This window comes from Sus scrofa, chromosome 14, assembly GCF_054392235.1.
Source record: "Sus scrofa isolate SSC_HxYL_T2T_F1_AM1 chromosome 14, Sscrofa_HxYL_maternal_Yorkshire_Landrace_v2.0, whole genome shotgun sequence".
In the NCBI taxonomy this organism is placed as follows: Eukaryota; Metazoa; Chordata; class Mammalia; order Artiodactyla; family Suidae; genus Sus; species Sus scrofa.
Genome location: NC_139396.1, coordinates 79,690,001 through 79,715,116, shown reverse-complemented (window position 1 = coordinate 79,715,116; position 25,116 = coordinate 79,690,001). Strand labels below are relative to the sequence as shown.

Below are 25,116 nucleotides of genomic sequence, written 5' to 3'. Positions count from 1 at the left end.
TTTAGTTGAGAGTCAACTCTAAACATTGTTTTCCATGACTATGATTGATATTGACAGCATTCGCTGTATGTTTATGAATGAAGACTGGGGTAAACACTATAGGGATCTTAAGGAATGATGTTCATGGCTCTTCTAACATTGCAACAGTAATGGTTACAGTCCATGGTTCATAGATTTTTGTAGGCTTAGTGAAAGGGTTTTGGGGTTTTTTTGTTTGTTTGATTTTCTTCGTTTTTAGGGCCAAACATGCAGCATATGGAAGTCTCTGGACCAGGGGTTGAATTAGAGCTGCAGCTGCTGGCCCACATCAGCCACAGCAACCCAGATCTGAGCTGCATCTGTGACCTACACCACAGTGTGTGGCAATGCAGGATCTCTTAACCCACCCAGGGAGGCCACGGATGGAACCTGCATCCTCATGGATACTAGTCAGGTTCTTAATCTGCTGAGCCACCGCAAGAACTCCTAGCTAAAGCTTTTATAAAGGCAATCAGTGAACAGTGGCCTGACACAGATGCAGAGCATCCCTTGAAATCAGGCTGGGAAAGAGAAATACCTAACAAGATACCACAATTCACCCACTCATCAGGTACCAGACCCTTCCTCATCTATCCTCATCTGTCTTTCCACCATTTACTGGATAGTTGGGACAGAAAGGTCAATATTGAGAGAGTTCACCATCTGTACAGTGGTTCCTGATGAGGGCAGGATGTGGCCTGGGCTCACACAGTCTGAAAGAGGTCTAGGTGATACCAATAAGTGGTCTCCTACTGTCCCATCAGAGAAGAGCTGATCTAGTGGGGTGTCGGAAATCTTCAGAGGTTTTTTTTTTTAAAGCATTCAGATAGATGCCTCAGGAATATAAAGGAATTAGCATCTTTGGGCTCTGAGCAAAAGAATTCTCTTGGGATCATCTGGGAGTTAAGAGTATTCGGTGGTACACAGGTAAGGTGCTCCTTTCTGAATTTAAGTGTCCAGAAAAACAAATCACAGGGCAGAGCGATGAATGTCACTTGACACTGGATTGTCTCCAAGCTGTTTACATGACTGTGTGGGATTTCTAACCCTTGTGTCCATCCTCTGCCAATAGCCAGAGCTGTCTGGCCTCAATAGCAGGCTTAGCTCAAGGTCCTAGACCTGATGTGGAGAAGGGAGACCTTTAAATCCATTACCCCATTACCCCAGGACAGCTTGTGGCTGCTTTGGTTCTAATGGTGAGTCTTTGTTCTGGTAACTGAGGATCTTGTTCCAGAAGGTCGTCATGGGGTGACCCACGCTGGTACCACCCTGGAAACACCTGCCACTAGCAAAGCACTCAGTGCTCCAGATGTAGGGTCAGCTCCCATCACCCGCCTTCTTTAACTGATGAGATGAAGTCTCACCCCCACATCTGAAGTCTGGGATTTTTACCCAAAGGTGTGGACTTCTTGCACTGGCCTGACGGAAACAGGTCCAGTCTGGAAAGAAGGCAGGGTCTGACAAAGACAGGAAGATTATAGGGGCCTTTCATTTAGCATCAGCTTTGTGTGACCCCTGAATCTACTCAAACAGAGGCATCATGTGCCTCTTCTGTTAGTTTGCCTAATCTTTGGCAAATATGAATTAATGTGTCCTCCCTGCTCCCTGAAAGGATGAGCAGGCATGCGTGGGAGAGTGCATCACGGTTGACTTGGGCATGTAACGTTTAAGCAACATGACTCATAAGCCAATCTGGGAAGGATTTGTCTTTCACATCCTCCTCCTCTAAGAACCTATTTGACCAGAAATGTCAACCTTTCACCGGAACAACAAATTATTGAGTAGCTTTTTGATTGTAAATTCAGGGTTCATTGAAAAACATGAAAGCGATAACTCAGCTGGACACTGGCAATGCTTTGCAAAAGCCCGGGCATCATGGTGACATGAAGTCTGTCTGTGGCCTGTTTTTAAAATGATGAGGCTTCTCCTGGTAAATGCAGAGAATAGCGACAGTGATTAATCGCCCCCCTCCCTCCCGCCCAAATGATAGAGTGTTTGCTAAGTGAAATGACACGAGGCCGTTCCGAAAGCTCTAAGCATGATGCTAGGAACTGCAGGAGCCCCAGAGCCACACTGTGCTTCCGCCATCTCATTAAGGCTCCTGACGGAATGTTCTCGCAGGATGATTTTCAAATCTGCTGACATTTATTCACAGAATCACTTCAAGCAGATCTAACTTCATTTGCACCCCAGTCACTCTACAGTAACCCTCCAGCTCTAGCCAGTTGGGGTAAAAGACCACCATGGCTAATGGTGCCGTGGCCAAAAAATGAGCAGACAGAAGCTGGCTTCTGCTACAGCCCATTCAGAGAAAAATCCACCAGATTTTGAACACCTCGACGCAATCCAAACCATGATGAGAAGAAACCAATATCCACTTACTGGGTACCAAGTCTCCGGTAATTGCTTATCGAAAAGGCATCAAGGGTGAGAGCGTTCAAAATTATTGCTGGGTACAAGACATATTTTTCAAAACACTGAAGCCAGACATAGAGTTTTTCAAACCACATTAAATGGGCAACATCTGAAAGAAACACAAAAACTGTTTTAGAACAGCCACTGATCAGATTATGGTTCCTTAAATACATACGATAGTAAGTAATACCTCTCCCCTTTAATTCAAAAGCTGAAGAACTCCAGATACTAGACATGATATACCAATTTTCTTTCCAGGTAGAGACTCTTGGCTTTGTTTCTACATAGCTCATAAATAATAATATATAGCAATGTAGGCCACTATCCCAATTTTTCAAGTCAACTGATTTTTCCATATTAATTATCACTGGGACCAATGAAATGAGGTGTCACACAACATCGAGGCATCGCAGAGTGAGTAAAGGCATAAAGTGAAGGATGGGAATTGGGAAAAAAAATCTCATGGACCCATTTCCACTAAAGCTTGGGGTTGTTTCTGAGGCTGGGGCTAGTTGTGGGGCTCTCTTCTCCCTCTTTTTAGGATATAAGTCAATCAAATGCCTGGACAATCTCCACACATAAGAGAAAGCAGACCATCCCCCTCCAAGCCCTTATCAATGCAGATGTATTACATCCCCGTGAACCTTCACAAGGAAGGAAGCATCTTGCAGCATGAGGTCCATTCTCACATGGGCTGAGGCTTTAAGTCACACCAGCCTGGGTTTTCTTCCAGACTCTGCCAACCACAAGTGTGTGTCATGAGCTATTGCCTTTGTCTTTCTGAGCCTCCGTTTTGTGTGTTCTGCCCATCTTCCCTGTCTGCTCCTGGGATAGTGGTCATCTCTCTTTTCCTATTACCCATGACAGAGAAGTCAGCCCTCCTCCCCAGAATATATACTTACAATGCCTCTTTCTGAATTTTCTTACTACTTCTCTCTCTGGAGAGGAATGACTGGTTTGCTTGGACAGAACACAAATTTCCTTGGGCTCTGGCATCGGGACGTGAGAGACACTGCAACCCTGCCCTCCTTTGCTTCCTGCTTCCCCCAGGTGCAGGCCCAGGGTCCTCAGGTGGACCCACCTTGCTCCCTGCCATATCGCTTTCAGCTAGTAACTGGGAGACTGAGGGGGACCCCAACCCTCTATCAGACAGCTGAGCAAATAGACCAGATACACTGGGACTCAAAGCCTAAAGCTGCAAAGGGGGAAGGGGACTCTATCAAACTTATGGACTTATATTCTTCAACAATTTATGATTTTTGGAGTTCCTGTCGTGGCTCAGTGGTTAACAAATCTGACTAGGAACCATGAGGTTGCGGGTTCGATCCCTAGCCTTGTTCAGTGGATTAAGGATCCGGCGTTGCCATGAGCTGTGGTGTAGGTCACAGACACAGCTCGGATCTGGCGTTGCTGTGGCTGTGGTGTAGGCTGGCAGCTACAGCTCTGATTCAACCCCTAGCCTGGGAACCTCCAGGCCTTAGAAAAAGGCAAAAAGACAAAAACACAACAAAACAAAACAAAAACAATTTATGATTTTAAAAATCTTACACCTCAATAATCTAGAATAAAAATAATTTATAGTAATCATCTATAGTAAAAAATAATCTATAGTAATCTATAGTAAGAATAATCTATAGTATCCATACTAAACATCTATAGTAAGAATAATCTATAGTATCCTTACTAAACATCTATGGTAAGAATAATGTATGTTAATTTATAGTAAACATCTGTAGTAATAATATATAGTAATTTATAGTAATCATCTATAGTAAGAATAATCTATAATAATCTACAATAAACATCTATAGTAGGAATAATACATAATAATCTATTGTAATTATCTATACTAAAAATAATCTGCAGTTATCTATAGTATCATCTATATAATAAGCATAATCTATAGTAGTCTATAGTAATTATCTATAATAAAAAACCAAAAGAGCCATGTAGGTTTTACACTGTTTGGATTACACAAGAACTAACTCATGAAAGAGTTAGTTGACACACACATCGTACAGAGTGACATGGCAGTGACAGAAAATGAGCCATCCCTTCCAGGCTTCTTACCCAGATTAGGAGACAAATTACCTCACATTGTCATATCCGATGGTCAGCCTCAGGCCTCATCTTACTCAATCTCCCAGCAGTGTGTGACCACACTAATTATTCCCTATTTGTCTACATGATCTTATCCAGTTCCAGGGCTTTAAATGTCAATAGTCAACACACCATTGACCGCTTAAAAGACCTCTCCATGTATGACCTCTTTTCTGGACTCCAAACCCATGTATCCAACATACTTTGAATGTTAAATGAGCAAAGGTCTTTATTCCATGATCTCACCTAAACCATCCCTCCCCAGAGCTCACCCTCATTCCATTCCACAAATAAGCCAGACCACCCTGTGCCAGACCCTCTTTCCAGGCACATGGGGTAATAAGTGCCCCAAACATCACAAAATCTCTGCCCTGATGGCACTTAGCTTCTAATATGGACAATAAGCAATCGACATAATAAACAGGCACATTACATAGTACATCAGAAGGGATGGGTGGTAAGTGAATGTACAGAGCAGAGTGAAGAGGATCGAGAGTTCTGGGTGCTTCATGAGGACCACAGTGTAAAACAGGGTGACCTGGGAGACATAATTAAGAAGGTGACACTTGAGGGGAAAGATGCCATGGTGATGTCATCTCATGAAAGGGCACCACCTAGTCGCCTAGTTTCTTAGGACAAAATTCTTTCCCTATTCCCTTCAGTATCTTACATATCCAACCTATAGCCAAATCTTACGGGCTCCACCTTCAAAATCTACCCCATGTTCAATGATATTTCTCCCCCTGTGCTGCCACCATCTTAATCCAAGTCATCATCATGTCTAACCTAAACCAATGAAACGTCCCTAAACCTGGTCTCCTTGCTTCTTTAATGTTCCCAGATGCACAGATTATAATTCAACCAACAGCCAGTGGGGTAAGACTTTGTGATTGCCCTATTAATGCATCCTAATGGTTTTTCATCCTAATTATGATAAAATCTGTGGCAAACAAATTTTAATTAGCAGATCTCCAAAGAGTCATACGTCTTTTTTTTTTTTCCCATGGAGCTGATATGAGAAAGTGGCTGCCCAGCTGGGGATTACATTTCCCAGTTATTCCTTGCATATAGTAGGATGACGTGACCCATTCTTGCCAAGAGAATGAAATCAGAAGTTATGTGTGTCACTTCCAGACCAACTGGTTAAGTACTGTGCACAAGGTCCTCTGTGCTTCTTCTTCTTTCTATCTGCTGGCTCAAGAATGTTAGGATTCAAGAGTGACCTCAAAACCATAAGATGATGGATTCCCAATATTGAAAAAGCCTGGTCCTCAAGCGACCATGATCCTCTACTATGCAAGAGGCAGTGACTAGGAAAAACCTTTTGACCAAATCCCACTGGATTTTGCATGAACAAAAAATAAATAAGCTTTTATTTTGTTAAGCCACTGAGATTTGGAGGTATTTGCTATATTTACCTTCCTCCCATCTACTGACTAACAGAAAACCCAATATCTTTAGCATGTTTTAGAAGACCCTCATGATTTGGTACCTAACTACTTTTTTTTAATATTATTTCCAACCTCTTTCTCCATCATGCACTCTCATCCTTGGTGATACTCCTTGAATACTAAAGACATCAAGTTTTTTCCCCTTCAGAAGCTTTGCATCTGCTGTTCACTCTCCTGGCATTCTCCTCTCCAGAGAGATTTACGACTCACTTCCTCATCCTGTTCAGGTCTCTGCTCAAGTGGCACATCCTCAGTGGATCCTCTCCTGACCACCATATCTGAAAGAGCCTCCTCCTTTCACAATTTCTTTACTCTAATGAATTAACAAACACCTCCATTTGATATCTTATGTGTATCTCCATTTGTGTATTATTTTATTGTTTGCTTTCCCCACTACAGGGTGAGCTCCATGAGGTCAAGGACTTTGTCTTGTTCACTGCTGATATCCCCCATGTTGACACAGTAATCCTTCAATAAGTATGAGTTGAGTAAATGAATGAACGATCTCCTTGGTTCTTGTTTCAAATGCAAATCTAGCCACGGTATCTCAATGGCTCATAACCTTCATTGTTCTCCACTGTGTCTGTCCATACACTCCAAGTACCTCAACAAGCCCCATAGGCTTTCCATAATCTGCTGCTTTATAATGCTATGGAACCATCTTCAATCGATTTTGCACTTACATCCTATACTGAACTGGTTACCTGAATTACCGATGTTGGATTTCTTATAAACATTTTTGTTTAACTCTTTTGTACACAGAAACATGCATAAAACAGACACACACACAGATCTGTGTCCTAGCAACTAGCTTTAAAAAAAAAAAAAAACCACCCTCAAAGCCCCCCGTGCCTCCTTGCAGTCACTGCCCAATCCCTGATCACCATGGTTTAGTTTTGCCTACTATTCTTTTGTGTCTTTTGCTCAGGATTGTTTGTGAGATCCCTCTATATTTTTGTGTGTAGTTGCCATTTGTCCATTCTCACTGCCATATCATAATCTACTAAATGAATATTCAGTGTTTTTCCAGTCTACTGTTCATAGGCATTTGGCTAGTTTCCAATATCCATTGTGAAGAGTGCTGCTAGGAACATTCTTGTACATGCCTTTTGGTAAACATAGGCACATCTCTGTGAAGTATATATCAAGACGTGGAATTGCTAGGTTATTAAGTGTGCTGATAGGAAGCTCTAGGAGGTGCCACCAAACAATTTCCCAAAGTTATTGTGCCAATTGACACACCCACGAACAGCTCAAAGGTTTCCTTCCATTTGCTCCACATCCTTGCCAGAACATTCTCCCCCCTCCTTCATTTTAGCTGTACTGATGGGTGTAGACTGGTATTGTGTTACGGTTTTAGTTTGCATTTTCCTGATGACTCACCCAGCTAAGTACCTTTCCATGTCTATACTGGCCATTTGGATTTACACTCTTGTGAAGTGGTTCTTTTCCCTATTGGATTATATATCTTTCTTTCCTGATTTTAAGAGTTCTTTATATATCTTAGGTAGGAGTCTTTAGTCATATATACTCATTGGGAAAATCTTTTCCCATTTCATGGGATGCTTTTTATAATCTCCTAATGGTATCTTTTGTAAAAAAGAGAGAAAAAAAAGAAAAAGATACTTAATTTTAATATGCTCGAAGTTCTCATTGATTTTTCTATTTAGAGACTTTTTTGTTCTGTTTAAAAGACAAAAATCATGACCACATTCTCCTATTTCCTCTAAAACTTTTATTGTTTTAAATTTTACATTTAGATCTACAATAATCTAGAATTGATTGTTGTGTACAATATAAGATAGGGATTGAGACTGGTTTTTTTCCATGGGTCCATCTAATGGAGCATCACCATTTATTGACAACTTCTATGTGCCCTTCACGGCAGTCAGACACACTGTTTTATATGCTTCTAGAAGTGCTGGGTGCCTTCCTGAAACATGCTTCGTATTGCCTACTTCAAGAACTCCTCATCTTTTTGCTGAACCTGTCATCCTGCCATCTGAAGCTTTCCTTGGCCCCCTCCCTTCTTCCTCCCCCCACTCCCAATACAATCACCACCACCAGTGGTTGCTGGGGGCAGGGCAATCAAAGTCCGGCCCAGTGGAAGGAAGGTTTACCACTGACATTATCTGAACTGTCGGCGTAGATAATAGTAAAAAGGGACCCAACTTTCAATTGGCTTTATTATTGTTTTAAATTCTTTATAAACAAGGCACTCCATGTTCTGCCTGTATTCTGTACACATTACCTTTAGTTTTGAGGCGAAATGTGTAATTCTTTGTGCCATTACTGAACACTGTGAATTCTACAATTATAGTACCTATCAATCAGATTCATTTAAATATTAATCTTCCCACTAGATCGTGATTTTGTCAAGAGTAGGCAATATGGAGTTCCTGTTGTGGCTCAGTGGGTTAAGAACACAACTAGCAGAATTCCCATCATGGCTCAGCAGAAACGAATCTAATTAGCATCCATGAGGATGTAGGTTCGATCCCTGGCCCCAGTCAGTGGGCTAAGGATCCAGCGTTGCCATGAGCTCTGGTGTAGGTGGAAGACGAGGCTCGGATCTGGCATTGCTGTGGCTGTGGTGTAGGTCAGCAGCTATAGCTCTGATTCGACCCGTAGCCTAGGAACCTCCATGAGACGTGGGTGCAGCCCGAAAAGACAAAGAAACAAAAAAACAAAAACCCAACTAGTATCCATGAGGATGCAGGTTCAATCCCTGGACTTGCTCAGTGGGTTATAGATCCAGCATTGCTGTGAGCTGCTGCATAGGTTGGAGACATGGCTCAGATCTGGTGTTACTGTGGCTATGGTACAGGCTTGCAGCTGTAGCTGTGATATGACCCCTAGCCTGGAAACTTCCATATGCTGCAGTGTAGCCATGAAAAGAAAAAAAGAAAAGAGAGTAGGTGCCATGTCTTATTCAGTTCCGTATTTCAAGTACCTAGCAGAATCCTGGCCTATAGTTAGGGTTCAGTAAATGTTCCTTTACTACTTATTATTTTTAGTGCTTGGGGGGAAACTCTAAATAATTAAATCAACAAGGAGACTTTTTAAAAAGGCAGTCTTTTGGAATTACTTTTTTGATTACAAACCGAAAAGCTCTCTAATTCCAATATATTAAACAACATTGCCTATTTTAATCTCTCATAAAGTGCAATCGGTTACAGTTAGATTTCCTTCTGTACGAAGTTACTTTTTCCAATTTCTCAATTTATAAGACATCACCGGTGTCAGATTGAGGCCAACACATCAAATGCAATTCAGCCTGCTTATAAAAATACATTCATAGAGTTCTATCAACATCCATCGCCAAATCAGAGAAACATGACAACTTTAGCTAAATTCCTGCAAAAATATGTAAATTAAGAGCCATATATGCCAACCTCCTCCCCCAGTGCTGTTAGAAAAATAACCGAAGTAAAAGAATCGATCCGGTGGCTCATCACTGAGGAATGACCCAGGTGCTGTTGGGATGGGGGAGTGTGATGCAGACTTGTGAATCCTCATCACATTTACTTGTAGCAGGCGATACTTCCTAATAAGTGGGGACAAGGCTGACGGAGTACAGGAAGACAACCCCATTGCAGTGCCCAAGGATTTTCTGCAGATAACAATACCAGATATGGGTGTGCCGTAGAATTTCAGTTTCTTCATTCCAGAAACACACCAAGCAATGAATATCAAATTACACAGAAATCACTAATAAGCTCCAAATTTATCCTCCATGCCTTTCCAAATATTTGAGAGGAAAAGTACTTATTCAGTGAGACGTTAACCTTCTGGGCACACGTGTGAAACTCTATCATAGTCACAACCGTAAGGCATGCAGCTGAGAGAGGCTCTGAGAAGCCTTGGATTGTAAGCACTGTCCTGCCGTCTGCCTTTGGAACATCAAGTTCATAGGCACTGCCTTCAATGTAGCCACAATAATGTATGTGGACAGTTAAGGCCCTGGATCTTTAGAAGGTAATCACTGAGTCTCTAGTTAGAAGCAAAGAAGATGACAGCTATAAGGGAGTTCTCTGTCGAGCTTTTGAAGAATCAAAAGAACTTCAAGAGAACTAGAAATCATTTCATTCATAAGTTGCAAAAACCTTTACAAATTTTTAAAAATTCCATCCCTTGAGTCACACACAAAAAAGACTGAGCTGGAAGCCAGGTTGCACTGCATAATTCAGCTCTAGCTTACGACCCGAGGTGCTGCCAGGGAAATGAAAGTGACGACAGCTGACATCTCAATGTGGTGTAGAAGCTCCATTGCCTCCCACTGATTAATTCGGAATCTCTAGATGAGGGGGCAGTGAAGATGTTTTACAATGTCTGCAAACACTAGCTGACACAGCTATCCAGACTGTAGGTTAAGGAAAAAAAACATTGTAGGTATAAGAAGTACGGTCCGAGGCACAGTCGCCCTGGTTGGTGTTCAGTGCAACATCTAGCCAAGTGGGACTGGAAGAGGGTGTGGAAACAGAGTCAGAATAAATATGCAGGAAGGATGGAGTAGAGAGCAAATCCTGGAGATTACCGACCCCACCCTCCTGACTTTGGGTTCTGCTACTTCCACACATGGAAAGAACATCAATTTCAAGTCAATTCTTATATATTTCTAGAATCCTTCTCCCAAGGTCAATCATGCATTCCAATGAAATGCAGCAACCTCTGGATTATACAAAACACGTAACAGGTAAATGTATTGAATGTTTGTATTTGGAAGCGAAGAGGAAGCAAATTAAGAAGAATAGAGACGTAGGAGGAAGTGAAAACAGAAGGGCAATTTAGAATCTTTTCTTATGGGTGTGGCCATGAAAAACTAATAAAAGGAAAAGTGGACAAAGGCAGTAACGGGATAAATACATTTCTTAAGTCTCCAAATTGTCTCAGTATTCACAAAAAAGTCAAGGTAAAAAGAAAGTCTTTCCAATCAGGGTTTGTAATTGCCTTTCTGTAATGTCCGGAAAAAGCAGAGAGATCTTAAAAAAGACATTTCCTTAGCAATGCTATTTCTCTTTTCTCTAGAATATTAGGCCCTTGAGAAAAAGAATGCGAGCTAACTGTGCTGTTTACAAGTTTCCATGTGACTTATCTCACCTGAATGCTCTACATTTTCTCAAAGGCTTTTCAGGTTGTGTTTTATTTAGATGTTTATGTTACTAAAAACAAGACTTTCTCAATAATTAAAAGTTAATAAAAATCCTCAGGATGTTTTTATCGTTAGGAAGATAGTTTGCTCCAGTTCAAATCTCGAATTATGCCTGACTCAAGCTGCAAAGACACGAGGCTTCCTGCTTCGTAGGGGCCAGATGTGTTTATAAGCATTTCAACAGGGGTGCACCTTGGTTCAACTGGCCTTGTCTCTCTGAGGCATCTGGGGCAGAGAGACCCTGCAAAATGGAATTACACGTCCAGGCTAGTCTCACCCTCTTATTACAGGCAATTGTTTTTCTTAAGAGCATTTCTCATACTTGTCTTTTTTGCTGGGCCAAGTCTCAGACTGCAAAGTCCTTGGCATTAACATGTACTCACGTCATAGTTTATTCTCTAAAAAACAGCCTTCACGTCCCAAACCAGTAGCATGAATTGAGGGTAAATCATCTTTTTTTTTTTTTTTTTTTTTTTTTTTTTTTTTTTTTTAATGGTCACACCCACAGCACATGGAAGTTCCCAGATCAGGGACTAAATCCAAGCTGTAGCTGTGACCTACACCAGATCCTTTAAGCCTGCGGATCAAATCCATGCCTCTGCAGTGACCTGAGCCACTGCAATCAGATTCTTAACCCACCACACCACAGCGGAAACTCCTAAGGCATCATTCTTAAATGTAAAGCAAATTACAACATGCGGCCACTTGAGCCTGTAATCCTGCTTAAGATAAACTCAGGTCCTCACAATCTTTCCATCCTCAAAAAAGCCAATTCAAGGTGAGCCTGTGGCTTCTCCTCCACTTTGGGGGCTAACCCCCTCTCTATCTTTCAGGTTGCAAATTGGATGACACTTCCTCAAAGAAACCTCTTTTTTCCCCTTAAACCTAAATTAGGGTCCCTTTAGCACTCCCTCCTAGCCCCCTAAACTTTTCTTTCATTGTACTTCAAACACTGAACAAATACATAAATCCATGTGATGAATGTTTATCTCTCTATAGAGCCAGGGATCCAGGGCTGCCTTTCTCCATCATATTCAGCATTTAGCACTGTACTCTGTCCCTGGAAGCCACTCAGTAGATTCAGGCGACATCACTGATTATTAGCTGATTATTAACATAATTAACTGAAGCAGACACCTAACAGAACAAAGTTTGAAAAGCTGGGGCTTCCACAGTGGGGCACTGCATGCTTTTTAGGAGTTCGGGATCTACTCCTGGCCAAAGCACTTTCCCTTTTAAAGTAGGTTTGCTGCTGAGGTGAGCCCATGCTGCCCTTGCTCCCCAGAGCTTCCCCAGCATTCTGCATGGTCCTTGACATGTGATAGGTTCTAGAATACTTTTGAATGACCTAATAACTATTATTGGGTTCAACGTCATGGTAAATTTCTCAGGGAGATACAAGCTGATAAAGAGCAACATTCAGGAATCAGAATATTAAAGTTTATATTTTTCAAGGAATAAAAATTTTAGTTGTTTCTTTATGGTTTTTGATTTGGGGATCATGCTAAGAAAATTCTTTTTCTCTTCTCCAACCAAGATTATATAATTTGACCTATATTTTCTTGCAGTGCTATTCTGGTTTTTTCTTTCTCTCTTCTTCTTCCCTTAAATTTTTTTCAATCTTTAATCCATCTGGGTTTTCATTTGATACAAACTCTGCTTCCACTTTTAAAATGTTTAGCTCATTTCCCTAAAACCATCCCACTGATTTTTTTCCATTAATTCAGTGAGGAGTAAAAATAGATTCTTCCAGATGGCCAAAAAGCACAAGAAAAGATGCTCGATATCACTAATTATTAGAGAAATGCAAATCAAAACTGCAATTCTGACACCAGTAGGAATAGCCATCTTCAAAAGATTACAAGCAATAAATGCTGGAGAGGATGTGGAAAAAAGGGAACCATCCTACACTATTGGTGGGAATGTAAAAAGGTGTAACCCCTACAAAGAACAGTATGAAGGTTTCTTAAAAAAATAAATACAAAACAACCGTATGACCCATCAATCCCACACCTGAGTATATACCCAGAGAAAACTATAATTCAAAAAGATACGTTGTTCACCCAATGTTCACTGAAGCACTACTGACAATAGCCATGACATGGAAGCAACCTAAATAGCCATCAACAGAGGAATGGATAAAGAAGATGTGATACACACACACACACACACACACACACACACACACACACACACACTAGAATACTACTCAGCCATAAAAAAAGCAAAATAGGAGTTCCTGTTGTGGCTCAGCAGGGTAAGAACCCAACATAGTGTCTGTGAGAATGCAGGTTTGATCCCTGGGCTCGCTCAGTGGATTAAGGATCCAGCATTGCCCCAATCTGTGGCATAGGTCACACACGTGGCTTTGATTCGACCTCTAGCCTGGGAACGTCCATATGCTGCAGGTGCAGCCTTAGAAAAGGAATTAAAAAAGAACAAAATAATGCCATTAGCGGCAACATGAATGGACCCAAAAATTATCATACCAAGTGAAGTAAGTCAGGCAGAGAAAGACAAATCTCACATGAGATCACTAATAAGTGGAATCTAATAAAAATGATACCAAAGAACTTACAAAACAGAAATAGACTCAAAGATTTCAAAACCAAATTTATAGCTACCAAACACTGGGAGGAAGAACAGATTAGGAGATTGGGATTCATATAAACACACACAGTACTATATATAAACTAGGTAAGTAACACGGACCTACTCGTACAGCACAGGGAAATCTACCCAATGCTTTGTAATAACTATATGAGAAATGAATCTGAAAAGAAATGGATATATGTATACATGTAACTAAATCACTTTGCTGTACACCTGAAACTAACACAAGTTTGTATGTCAACTATACTCCAACTAAAATTTTTAAAATATATTCTTCACATTGCCTTAAAGGATGGAGAAACTCTTTGTAGACTCAGTGCAATAACGGGGTCTCTCTTCTTTATAGAAAGGTCCTCCACTAACACCAAACCATAGTATTTTATTTTATTTTATTTTATTTTATTTTATTTTATTTTATTTGTATAATGATCATAACAATCTGATTTCACAGGATTTCCATCCCACAGCCCAAGCAGATCCCCTCACCCCCTCAAACCATAGTATTTTAAACATAAAATACTGGTGAAATCAGTTATAAAATTTTCACATGAAGACGGTTGGGGAAAATATTCACATGAAAGGAGTTAAGAGAGAAGCTTTCAGGTTTTCCCACCATGGGCACCTGAAGGAGGACATTACTTTTGAGAACAACCATCTTGGCAAGAGCAAGGATTACCTTCTTACTCATTTTTGATTCCTCAGCACCTCGGACAGCGCCCAGTACATAGCAGGTGCTCCAAGAATGTAAAATTTACAAAATCAGAACTCCTCCCCCAAGGAAAGTGTGATTCGCATGCTATTTAAATGAAAAAATTACTTAAACATACCATTCTATTTTTTTCACTGGAGACTATGGATATTATCTAATCATAAAGTGCTGTAAGGGTTAAGCTACTTCAGATATGATCTCAAGAGATGCGTATCGAGGCGACTGAGTCAGGCTTGTCACAGCTGCCTCATTAACTGCAGCTGGGAATTAGTGTCATTCCTCTACAGGGCTTCCTTTGTTCAGTCCTCCCTATGCTGGACCCACAGAACCCAAAGTCACCTTGGTGCCATGCTGCCTTCATCATGTGCTGTATATTAAGACTTCCTGAGGGAGTTCTCACTGTGGCTCAGAGGTAATGAACCTGACTGCTATCCATGACGACTTCAGAGTTTGATCCCTGGCCTTGATCAGTGGGTTAAGGATCCAGCGTTGCTGTGAGCTGTGGTGTATGTAGGTCACAGACGCGGCTCAGATCCCACATTACTGTGGTTGTAGTGTAGGCTGGCAGCTGCAGCTCCGATCTGACTCCTAGCCTGAGAACCTCCATATACTGCAAGTGTGGCCCCCCAAAAAAAGACAAAAAAAAAAACTTCCTGAGTTTTAGTGTCTGTTTTCTTAATATATCTCTAACCACTGACCATTCATTTTATTTCCGCATTGTTTTAAGACTTATCCTCAGTCTAGAAGAACCCCTGTGGGCACCCAGTAAATGCCCCACAGCTTGCGGGAGAGAGAGCTGGAGTCTGATGTTGGCAGCCGAGTGTTGAGCCTTGTCCCAAAACCCCTTCCCTCTTCATGTTGCCCGGGGTTGGCCTGTGCTTCCCCAGGTCTCCCTCTGCCCTGCTTCCCTTTGAGCAGAGGACACTAGATTCCCACTCTCTGTCTTCCTAATGCCATGTGGTGTGATCCCGGTTTCACTGCCAGTTCCTGGCAGCCCCCTCCAGCCTTGTGGAGAACTGACACAGAAAGATAAGTTTCCCAGTGGACTAGGAGTGTGCCAGCCAGAGTGTGCGAGCTGGAGGGGCAGTACCTGGCAGGAAGGGAAAGAAAAGGAGAGGAAGAGGGGGTGCAGGAAAGACAATAACAACAGAGAGAATAAATAAGGCAGGCTGACAACCGGCAGGCTCTGTTCTGACACATCAGCTTTGAGCCACTTCTTTGGACCACACTTCCCCACCAGAGCATGGTAGTAAATGCTACTCAGCTAGCACTGGTTTAGTTCATGCTTCAAACTATTTTAGTCACTTTGAATTAAAGAGGCTTTGGAGGGTTTTCCAGATCTCATCTACTTCCATTTATGTGCGGAGACAAAGGGGAGAAGGAATACATCCTTCTTCCCAGAACTGTGGTGTCTTTTCTCACACACACAAAGATGAGACCTTCCCAAAGACCCCAGCACAGCCTTTAGGTTCTGAAGTCAGAAAATGACTGACAGGTTGTGTTCTTTTTTCTTTTTCTTTCCTGTTTAGCTGCACCCATGACATATGGAAGTTCCCCAGCCAGGGATGGAATCTGAGCTAAAGATGCAACCTACCCTGCAACTGTGTACATGCAGGATCCTTTAACCGACTTTGCTGGGCTAGGAGTCAAACCTGCCTGCAGAGACAATGCCAGATCCTTAATTCACTAAGCCACAGCAGGAACTGCCTCATGCTGCATTCTTTTACCTAGCACTATATACATTTCAAAGGCTTTTTTACACATATTGTCAAGTCAGAGTTAATCACCACACAGTTTGTGAACTAGGTCATTCAGGTAGTACTATCATCTGCCAGCAAAAAAAATGTCAAAGCTGTAGGACATGTCCTTCCAGAGATAAAGGGCCACCAACTGCCTAGCACAATGAGTGAAATGAGGCACAAAGTAAGGTGCAAAATGACTGAGTTTCAGAATCTTGGGAAAGAGGAGGAGGAGAGTGTGCTTATTGAGTGCATTCTGGCTACCAAGGACTCTGCCAAAGGCTCTTCATTTATCACCTTGATTAATTCCATCCCCCAACAAATTTTAGAAGCCTCCAATTAGAGATGAATCACAATAGTTAAGCATAACTAGTATGGGGCAGAGACAGGATATGAGCCCTGTCTTGCTTCAGAGCTTATTCTCCAGGCCATGCCACTTTAATTTCCTCCTAAACTTTCCAAAAGATTCCTATAGAGGAACATCTGGTCACATATAAAGGACCAGGAGACAGGGAAGACATCCAACTTCTTACCAGCAGCAGTGGAGCTATAAGACAATGTAACATGCCCTTAGGACCCTGAAAGGAGTATTTACCCCCAACCAGCTGCACAGTACAAGCTCTCTCTTCAGAGCAAAGTAGGATAAAAACCCTTTGAGACAGATGAAGTCTCAAAACATTTCCTTCCCATGCAACCTTCCCCTGGAGTGACTGGAGGATGTGCCTAATTCGAAAAGAAGGAACACAGATGGAGTTCAGTGGAACTCCCATGAGGCTCAGTGGAAACGAATCTGACTAGCATCCATGAGCACACAGGTTCAATCCCTGGCCTCACTCAGTGGGTTAAGGATCCAGTGTTGCCGTGAGCTGTGGTGTAGGTCACAGACATGGCTCAGATTCCAAGTTGCTGTGGCTTTGGCATAGGCTGGCAGCTACAGCTCTGATTCAACCCCTAGCCTGGGAACTTCCATATGCCGTGGGTGTGGCCCTAAAAGAAAAAAAAAAAAATAGGAGTTCCCATCGGGGCTTAATGAATCCGACTAGGAACCATGAGGTTGCGGGTTCGATTCCTGGCCTTGCTCAGTGGGTCAAGGATCCGGCGTTGCCGTGAGCTGTGGTATAGGTTGCAGATGCAGCTCGGATCCCACATTGCTGTGGCTTTGGCGTAGGCTGGCAGCTACAGCTCTGATTAGACCCCTAGCCTGAGAACCTCCATATGCCATGGGAGTGGGCCAAGAAAATGGCAAAAAGACAAAAATAAAATAAAATAAAATAAAATAAAATAAAATAAAATAAAATAAAATAAAATAAAATAAAATAAAAGTATATAAAAAACGAAGGAACACAGACACAATGGAAGATTACTCAGCCATAAAAAAGAACAAAATAATGCCATTTGCAGCAACATGGATGAAACTAAAGATTCTCGTGCTAAATGAAGTAAGTCAGAAAGAGAAAGACAAATACCATGTGATATCACTTTTATGTGGAATCTAAAATATGGTGCAAATAAATGAACCTATCTACAGAACAGAAACAAACAGAGACATAGAGAACAGACTTGCGGTTGCCAAGGGGGAGGGAGTGGGATGGACTGGGAGTTTGGGGTTGGTAGATGCAAACTATTATATTTAGAATGGATAAGCAACGAGGTCCTTCTGTACAACACAGGGAAATATATTCAATCACTTGTGATGGAACATGATGGAAATATTATCCAAAAAAGAATGTATATATCTATAACTGAGTCACTTTGCTGTACAGCAGAAATTGACAGAATGTTGTAAATCTACCATAATAAAAAATTAAAAAAAATAATATACACTTTAAAGCTAACAAAAAAACCACAAACAAGCAAAAAAAGAAGGAACAAACAAAGAATAATTGGAGCTGGCTCCAGAGGGAGTCTGGGAAGGGATGGAAAGGATAGAGTATCTGACAGGTTTGTGTTGCTGGAAAATTGAACTGAGAGAGATATTACAAAGCTACTGGAAAGGCTGGCAGGTGCAAAAACAAATCTGAACAAAAAGGAAATGTGATCATGGTACACTACTGGACTAGATGTGAACAACAATTAGAGTTTCTACATACACATCTATGGGTAGAAAAAAAACTGAGTATGCGTTCAACAAAAATTATATTGGGAGGAAGGAGAAGGGGAAATAATGTATGAAGAATGATAAGAGAGATACATTTTTATTATTCATAACAGGAAGTCAGCAGACAGGCAAATCTGAAATATCAAGAAATAGAACATGCACATTATTTAGAAGAATTATGGTAAATACCAGAAGCCATATCTAGAGTAGAAAATAATTTTTCCTGGAGAGGAGGAATCAGACAGGAAAAAGTGGGCCAGGACGTGCTGCTGCTTTTTATTGCAACTTGTTCTATTTGATTTTTAACACTACCTCTTACTTGGATATAAATGAAAAACACATTAGAAAAAGCAGTATCTTGCAGAACCATGTGTTTCACATGCAGAAACCAGTCTATCTGCAAATCAACAGACAAGATTTGCTAAAATGTAAAGTAAATTTCATTTAAGAATTACAAATTCAGGACTCACTTGTAAATTATAGCAGTGGATTTGGTTAAATGACAATTTACATGAGATTTTCAGTTGATATTTTTAATCCTTTCTATAATCTTTTATCAATTTATTCTAATATACTCAAAAATTATAGCTTAAGTGTTTTCAGCAACCATTCTTTGCAAAGGGATGAGCCCATGTGTATGTATCTTAATATCCATATACACTGGAGTTCTTCAAACAAGCCTTTACTGCCAGGCTCTCCCTGTCTATGGGGTACCCTTCCTTCTGTGAATTCGCAAAACATTAATCATTCGTTAATTCATTCAACCAATATTAAACACCTATTCAACACTTAGTTATGCACCAGACACTAATTCAATGCTTAGTTATGAAATCTCTTTTATTTCCATTTTATATGTAAAACCAACCAGCTGGAAAAGCTTAATTGATGAACATGAAGTTAACTGTAACCTCTTCATGTGGGTCTTGGGACTTTCACTTTGTATTTCCTGCAAGGCTGAGCATAGTGCTAACCCCATGTCAGTCTGTGGGCAGCAATCGTGGCTCTTCTTTTTCAACACAGCCATAGCTTTGCTTACGAGGTTAGAAACTCTTGATAATAGAAACCACGTCTTAGTCAACCTGCCTCTCTGGTTCATGGGTTTTGTATAATGTAGGAACTCAGTAATTATTTTCTTAATGACTAGTATCATCATGAGCATTTTCTGAGTAAATAAGTAAACAAATGAATGCCAATAAAGAACTTATTTTTATTTCAATCTTTTTTAACTCCATCAAAACCCACTTCTATGGTAAGAGTATGGTCATCAAATCAGATCATTTCAACTATTCTTAAGTTCTCAAGAGGCAAGAATGATCCTATCTCGGGTATTCCTTCTTGGGGGATTATGGAGAAATGAGGCCCAGCTTCATTATCCCTTTTCAAAATAATGCAATTCCTTTGGAAATTTCTTAGATAAAGCAAATTTCCAAACGGATTCAACTTCTTACTCTTTTAGAGCAGGAGAAAAATCAATGAAGTCATTTGCCTATAATCATCACAACAGATTTGCTTTATTCTCTAAAAACCCTGTGCTCCTTAAACATTCAGGCTCAAAAGCTGCTTACTTGACTACAGTGGTGCTGTTTTTAGCAGTCTACTCTGTATGTTTAGCATGATTCACTTAGATCAGTGGGGAATAGAACAACAACAACAACAAAGAAACCTTATGCATGCTCATTAATATAACTCACTTATGCCACCACTATGTTTCATTTGACCACTGAACCATATTATGATTGCTACAATTTTGTTCTTTTAGCTCAAACATTGGTGAAATACTTTGTGGGAGCTAAGATGGGATAAGGTTTACCTAAACTAGTCTCAAAAGTTAAGATTTGAATTGGCTAAAAAGATGTGTTTCCATTTATAGTCTCCTAAGTTCCACCGACAGTCTTCTGAATTCCAACACAGTTCCATGTTATCATAGTCTGAATTTTATATAAAAATTAATTGTTGGAGTTCCCGTCATGGCTCAGTGGTTAACGAATCCGACTAGGAACCATGAGGTTGCAGGTTCTATCCCTGCCCTTGCTCAGTGGGTTAAGGATTTGGCGTTGCCGTGAGCTATGGTGTAGGTCGCAGACGCGGCTCGGATCCCGTGTTGCTGTGGCTCTGGCGTAGGCTGGCGGCTACAGCTCTGATTAGACCCCTAGCCTGGGAACCTACATATGCCGTGGGAGCAGGCCAAGAAAATGGCAAAAAGACCAAAAAAAAAAAAAAATAATTGCATACCTCCAAGTAATTTTACATATCAAGTAAAACTGCACAGCAAAGGTATGGAGATAGGAAAGTAGTAAGCTAAAAGAAAGTACAGGCTCCAAGTTTATGGCAAATGTAAAGCAGATGATATATAAATTAAGTGCAAGCACTGGGGGGACCAGCATGAGCAAGCAGACGTGTTGTTCACAGTCATAGTAGAGAATGTGATGGAAAGAGGTTCAGGGGAGCACCTGAGAAGTTAGCCTGATCTGGATGGTTGGGAATGGACCTCAGGAAGGATTGATTTCTGAACAAAGACCTGAAAGATGAGCCACCTGGCCTGAGTCTAGTGACACTTGAGAAAACCATCCCAGGCCCACAGGACGGCAAGCAGAAAAGAGTGGGAGGATAAGAGTGTGTTTGAGAAACCACAGGAATGCTAAGTCAATCAAGTATAGGTCCAGGTGTGGGTCTAGTTCTAGGTAAGCAAATCAAGTTCAACAAAATTCAAGGGTTCAAAGATCAAAATTCAAAGGTCAGTCTCTGCTTTTCCTGGTTTCATGGAGGAGGAAAGGGCAGCCAAGTGATGCTTTTCTTTATTTTTTATAAAACGTTATTGAAGTAGAGTTGATTTACAATGTTGTGTTAATTTCTGCTATACAGCAAAGTGACTCAGTTACACATACATATATTTTTTTTCATACTCTTTTCCATGGTGGTTTATCAGAAGATATTGAATATAGTTCCCTGTGCTCAACAGTAGGACAGTGTTGTTTATTCATCTATATACAATGCTGCTTTTCTTGGTCCTCAAGTCAGCTGAAGCAGGAACAGCATAACGTTCAGGTTTGAGTGATATAAATGAATTTCTCCTCAATAATAATAACCAACTAATTTCACGACGCTTACATTGAATTCGCCCTATTTCAACTTTCTTGTTTGGGGAACAACCCTGTACACTCCAAAGAACACACTCTTCTTTTTAGATTATGGTGAAATATCCAGAAAGTAGCACAGACCGTGGTCACCAAGTTCCATGTGCGATTCTGTAGCATTAAACGCATTCCCACTGCCACACAGATCCTGGGTTTAAAGTACGCCTCCTGCTGCATTACATCTTGGGGAGGGATATTTTACTCACCTGTCACTTCCCGTTGCTGATACTCTTTGTTTTTAAGGATGGGGTGTGAAATCCACATCCACGGGTGGTGCTTGCGCAGCTGGGGGAGCATGTAGTGGGTTACAAACCCCACAGCACCAGCCAGGGCGAACAGCACAACACTGAGAAACGGCTGCAGAGAAGGAGGGTGAGAGTCACCAAGGAGCTTAAAGGATGGGAGGAAGGGTTACCCACAAGTAACACAGCACACTCTGCCCCTGCCTCGCTCCCCTCTGAACAAAGAGCCCAGCTCAGTTCTCGTTTCCAGGCTCTGAAAACTTCTTCCATGCTGTGTGAAACCTATCTCTGTGTTGGAGGTGGGATGAAGAAGAGGCTGAGATATTCTGCCCTTTGGAATACTTTTTCTTGTTTCTCTCTCTCTCTCTCTCTCTCTTTTTTTTTTTTTTTTTTTTTTTTTTTTTTGTATTTTGTCCTTCTAGGGCCACACTCACGGCATATGGAGGTTCCCAGGCTAGGGGTCTAATCAGAGCTGTCGCTGCCGGCCTACTCCACAGCCACAGCAACATGGGATCCAAGCCACGTCTGCGATCTATATCACAGCTCATGGCAATACCGGATCCTTAACCCACTGAGAGAGGGATCAAACCCACAACTTCATGGTTCCTAGTCGAAATCATTTCCACTGCGCCATGATGGGAACTCCTCATTATTTTTCCTAAAAGAGGAGATGGAGAGTAACAAATGGAGCCAACAGACTTCCTCATTGAGAAGAAAGGAGTCGGCAAATATCTGTAAGAACCTTCAGCCAGAAATCCCATAGGGAGCTCTTGACTTCCGCTACTCCAACTGAAAATTACATTTCAACCATCTTTCTGGCTCTGTGACCTCTGAGCCATCCCTTCTCCACTCACATCAGTGAGGTGCTAGCCTGTCCCATCACTGCTGACTGTCCCCACTGTGGATGCTGGAGATGGGCTGCTGCTCATGTAGCCAGACAGGGAAACACAAAGGGCGAAACCACTGAACCAGTCCGTGATGCGGACCAAATCCAATCTTGGACATAACTGATTGCCCAGGGATACAGTCCTTCCACTCCTCCACTGGCCTTGTCTGCCCTTCCTCTGGCTCCGCTGTTCTATCAGTAGCCCAGAGCTGCCCATATGGGCACTGTAACTACGGGAGGATGAAGAGGTGAGAAGAGTGCAGAGCCAAACTGATACGTACACGCAAGGACAGGAACACGGTGCTGGCACTGACTGCAAAGGACAGAACGGCAGCCAGGGAGCAGATGACCAGATCTGATTTCAGGATATCCTTCTGTGAAAATAAAACAAACAACTGTCCCATTTGCTCTTCTGTGTTTCTTTCAGCAGCTCCGTGTCACCAGGTACAGCAGGTAACAGGACTGACCCTGGATAAACTACACCTGTAGCCCATCACTTACCTGATCCATTTCCAATAGCATACGTTGGATAGACTGTTCACTACCTCCTGTTTGGGGAAACTGAGGCAGAAGGTGTGGAAGAGGAAAGGCAGCCTACAAGGTTAGTCTCCATCCTCCTCCACTAGCTATGGAGGGAAGAAAGGTTTTCTAACCTGCAGAAGAGGCAGATGGCTCTTCTCTACAAACAGAGGTCAGATCCAAGATGCCCAGGTCTGATAAAGGAGGGTAAAATGCGAATAATCTCCACTTGACTTTGGCATAATTCGTATTTTAACCTGTGTACGGCCCAGTTATGCCAAACAGAGGCCTCTTACACTGTGACTTATTTCTCTGGACCGGAACAGATTTTAGATATTAATTCACCCGTCAAATTAGGCAAAGGCCATTTCCAAATAATTTAAGTACACATGTATTATGTATGCATATGCAGAAAATGAAATGTCAGTAACTTGCTAATCATTTTCCATCACACAAAATTGTGGTGTGAGCTGGCACTAGAGAAAACGAAGCAAAGTTAGATCAAAGAATGTTATTAATGCTGCAGATAGATAGGGAATGGCCTGTTAGCTCAAAAAGGGTGCAATACTGCTGACCAATAAACAGAGATAGAAGGGACATTAAAAGACCATCAACCTTTTTCTTCCTGCAGAGGTTAATCAGCTGCAGTACACAGTTATTGACCATTTTATTAAGGTATCACATTGTTACCTGAAAACTGAAATCATCCATTTAAAAATATCAATATATCATATGAAAAAGGAATCATGCCACTTAAATAATTATTTTGAAGGTTATCTGTCAAAATATCGTACAGAATGTACATCTGTTTCCCCACATCCCCCCCCTTTATTCTTTCTATACAAACTATATAGCTGTTGACCTACATTCTCTCATTCTTTCTTTTCTTGTCTTTTTAGAGCTAAAATGTGCAAGTCATGCTGCTGGCTTTCTGACTGAATTGACATCCAAAGTGATAGGAAGAAATCAGGAGGGCAGCTTAAATGGAGCAATAATGCCCTAAACTATCTGGTGAAAAATCAATACGGCTTGGTTGGGATAACCGATAATACAGTGAGAGGATGCACTCACAACAAATTACAAATTAGCTGCTCAAATTTTGTTTTGGTCACACCCACACCCAGGACATATGGAAGTTCCCAGGCCAGGGATTGAACCCATGCCACACCAGTGACCTGAGTCACAGCAGTGAAAACACTGGGTCCTTAACCTGCTGAGCCACCAGGGAACTCTTAAAGCTTTGAATTTCCTATCTCAAAGGTTTATAATTCACATACAACTATGGAATATATGAGAAAATAGAGAGTGATAAACCACATTCTAGATTTATTCCTAATAATGGTAATCTGATTTTTGAAGAGGGAAAATCATTGGTTTTTAATTCTGCATTTATAAATGTTTGTGATCAGAAGTTTTCTCAAGAATTTACTGTTCGTAAATGGCAAAAATCCATTCAAATTATCTCCTTTCATTCCAAACACTTAAAAAAGGCCAAACCTACCCAAAGAAAAGTTCTGTAACTCACTGCATCTCTAGGCTGTGGAGTTATGTTGATTTTTATTCCCTAGTTTTCATTGACATGGTCTATGTCATTTAAAAATTGCTGAAGCATTTTCCAAAATGTATATCTAAATACATATTTTCCAAATATTCTAATTTAAAATGGTGTCATCTTTAATTGACCCATCATCCCTCTTTAGAGGCAAATCAGAGAGCCACCAAGACAAGTAATGGGGGGGAGGGGTTGCACCTGAAGGTTTCTTAAAGTGAGACGGAGAATGTTAATTTTTTTCCCACATTGCATGATATACAGGAATTTCACTGATTTTGGTCAGTGACATGAGTACTTGTTGGAAGTACAAATGATTATACAGCCTCTATTTATTCATCCCCCCTGCCGGGATTGATTGATGGATGGATGGATGGATGGGTTGATTGATGCAAAGCATAGTTTACTTACAGTGTTGTGCCAATCTCTTCTGTACAGCATAGTGACCCAGTCACACCCATATATACATTCATTTTCTCATACTATCTTCC

General features: G+C 41.3%; 1 protein-coding gene and 1 long non-coding RNA gene across 8 annotated transcripts in view; one reads left to right on the top strand and one right to left on the bottom strand.

The window, feature by feature from the left end:
• Positions 1 to 25,116, top strand: part of LOC146396806 (uncharacterized) — a 769,570-nt gene that overhangs the window by 361,152 nt on the left and 383,302 nt on the right. The gene's annotated exons all lie outside the window — the stretch shown is intronic.
• The window catches only part of PCNX2 (pecanex 2), a 293,795-nt gene that overhangs the window by 130,810 nt on the left and 137,869 nt on the right, over positions 1 to 25,116 (bottom strand). For all 7 annotated transcript variants that reach the window (XR_014827836.1, XM_021074292.2, XM_084996835.1 and 4 more), the window contains 3 exons: positions 22,839 to 22,931; positions 21,636 to 21,786; positions 2,401 to 2,542 (listed from right to left, as the gene is read on the bottom strand). Coding sequence is in view for 6 of the 7 variants with exons in the window: in XM_021074292.2 (XP_020929951.2) it covers positions 2,401 to 2,542; positions 21,636 to 21,786; positions 22,839 to 22,931 (386 nt within the window). In the remaining variant the exon portion in view is untranslated. The remainder of the gene's footprint in view (positions 1 to 2,400; positions 2,543 to 21,635; positions 21,787 to 22,838; positions 22,932 to 25,116) is intronic.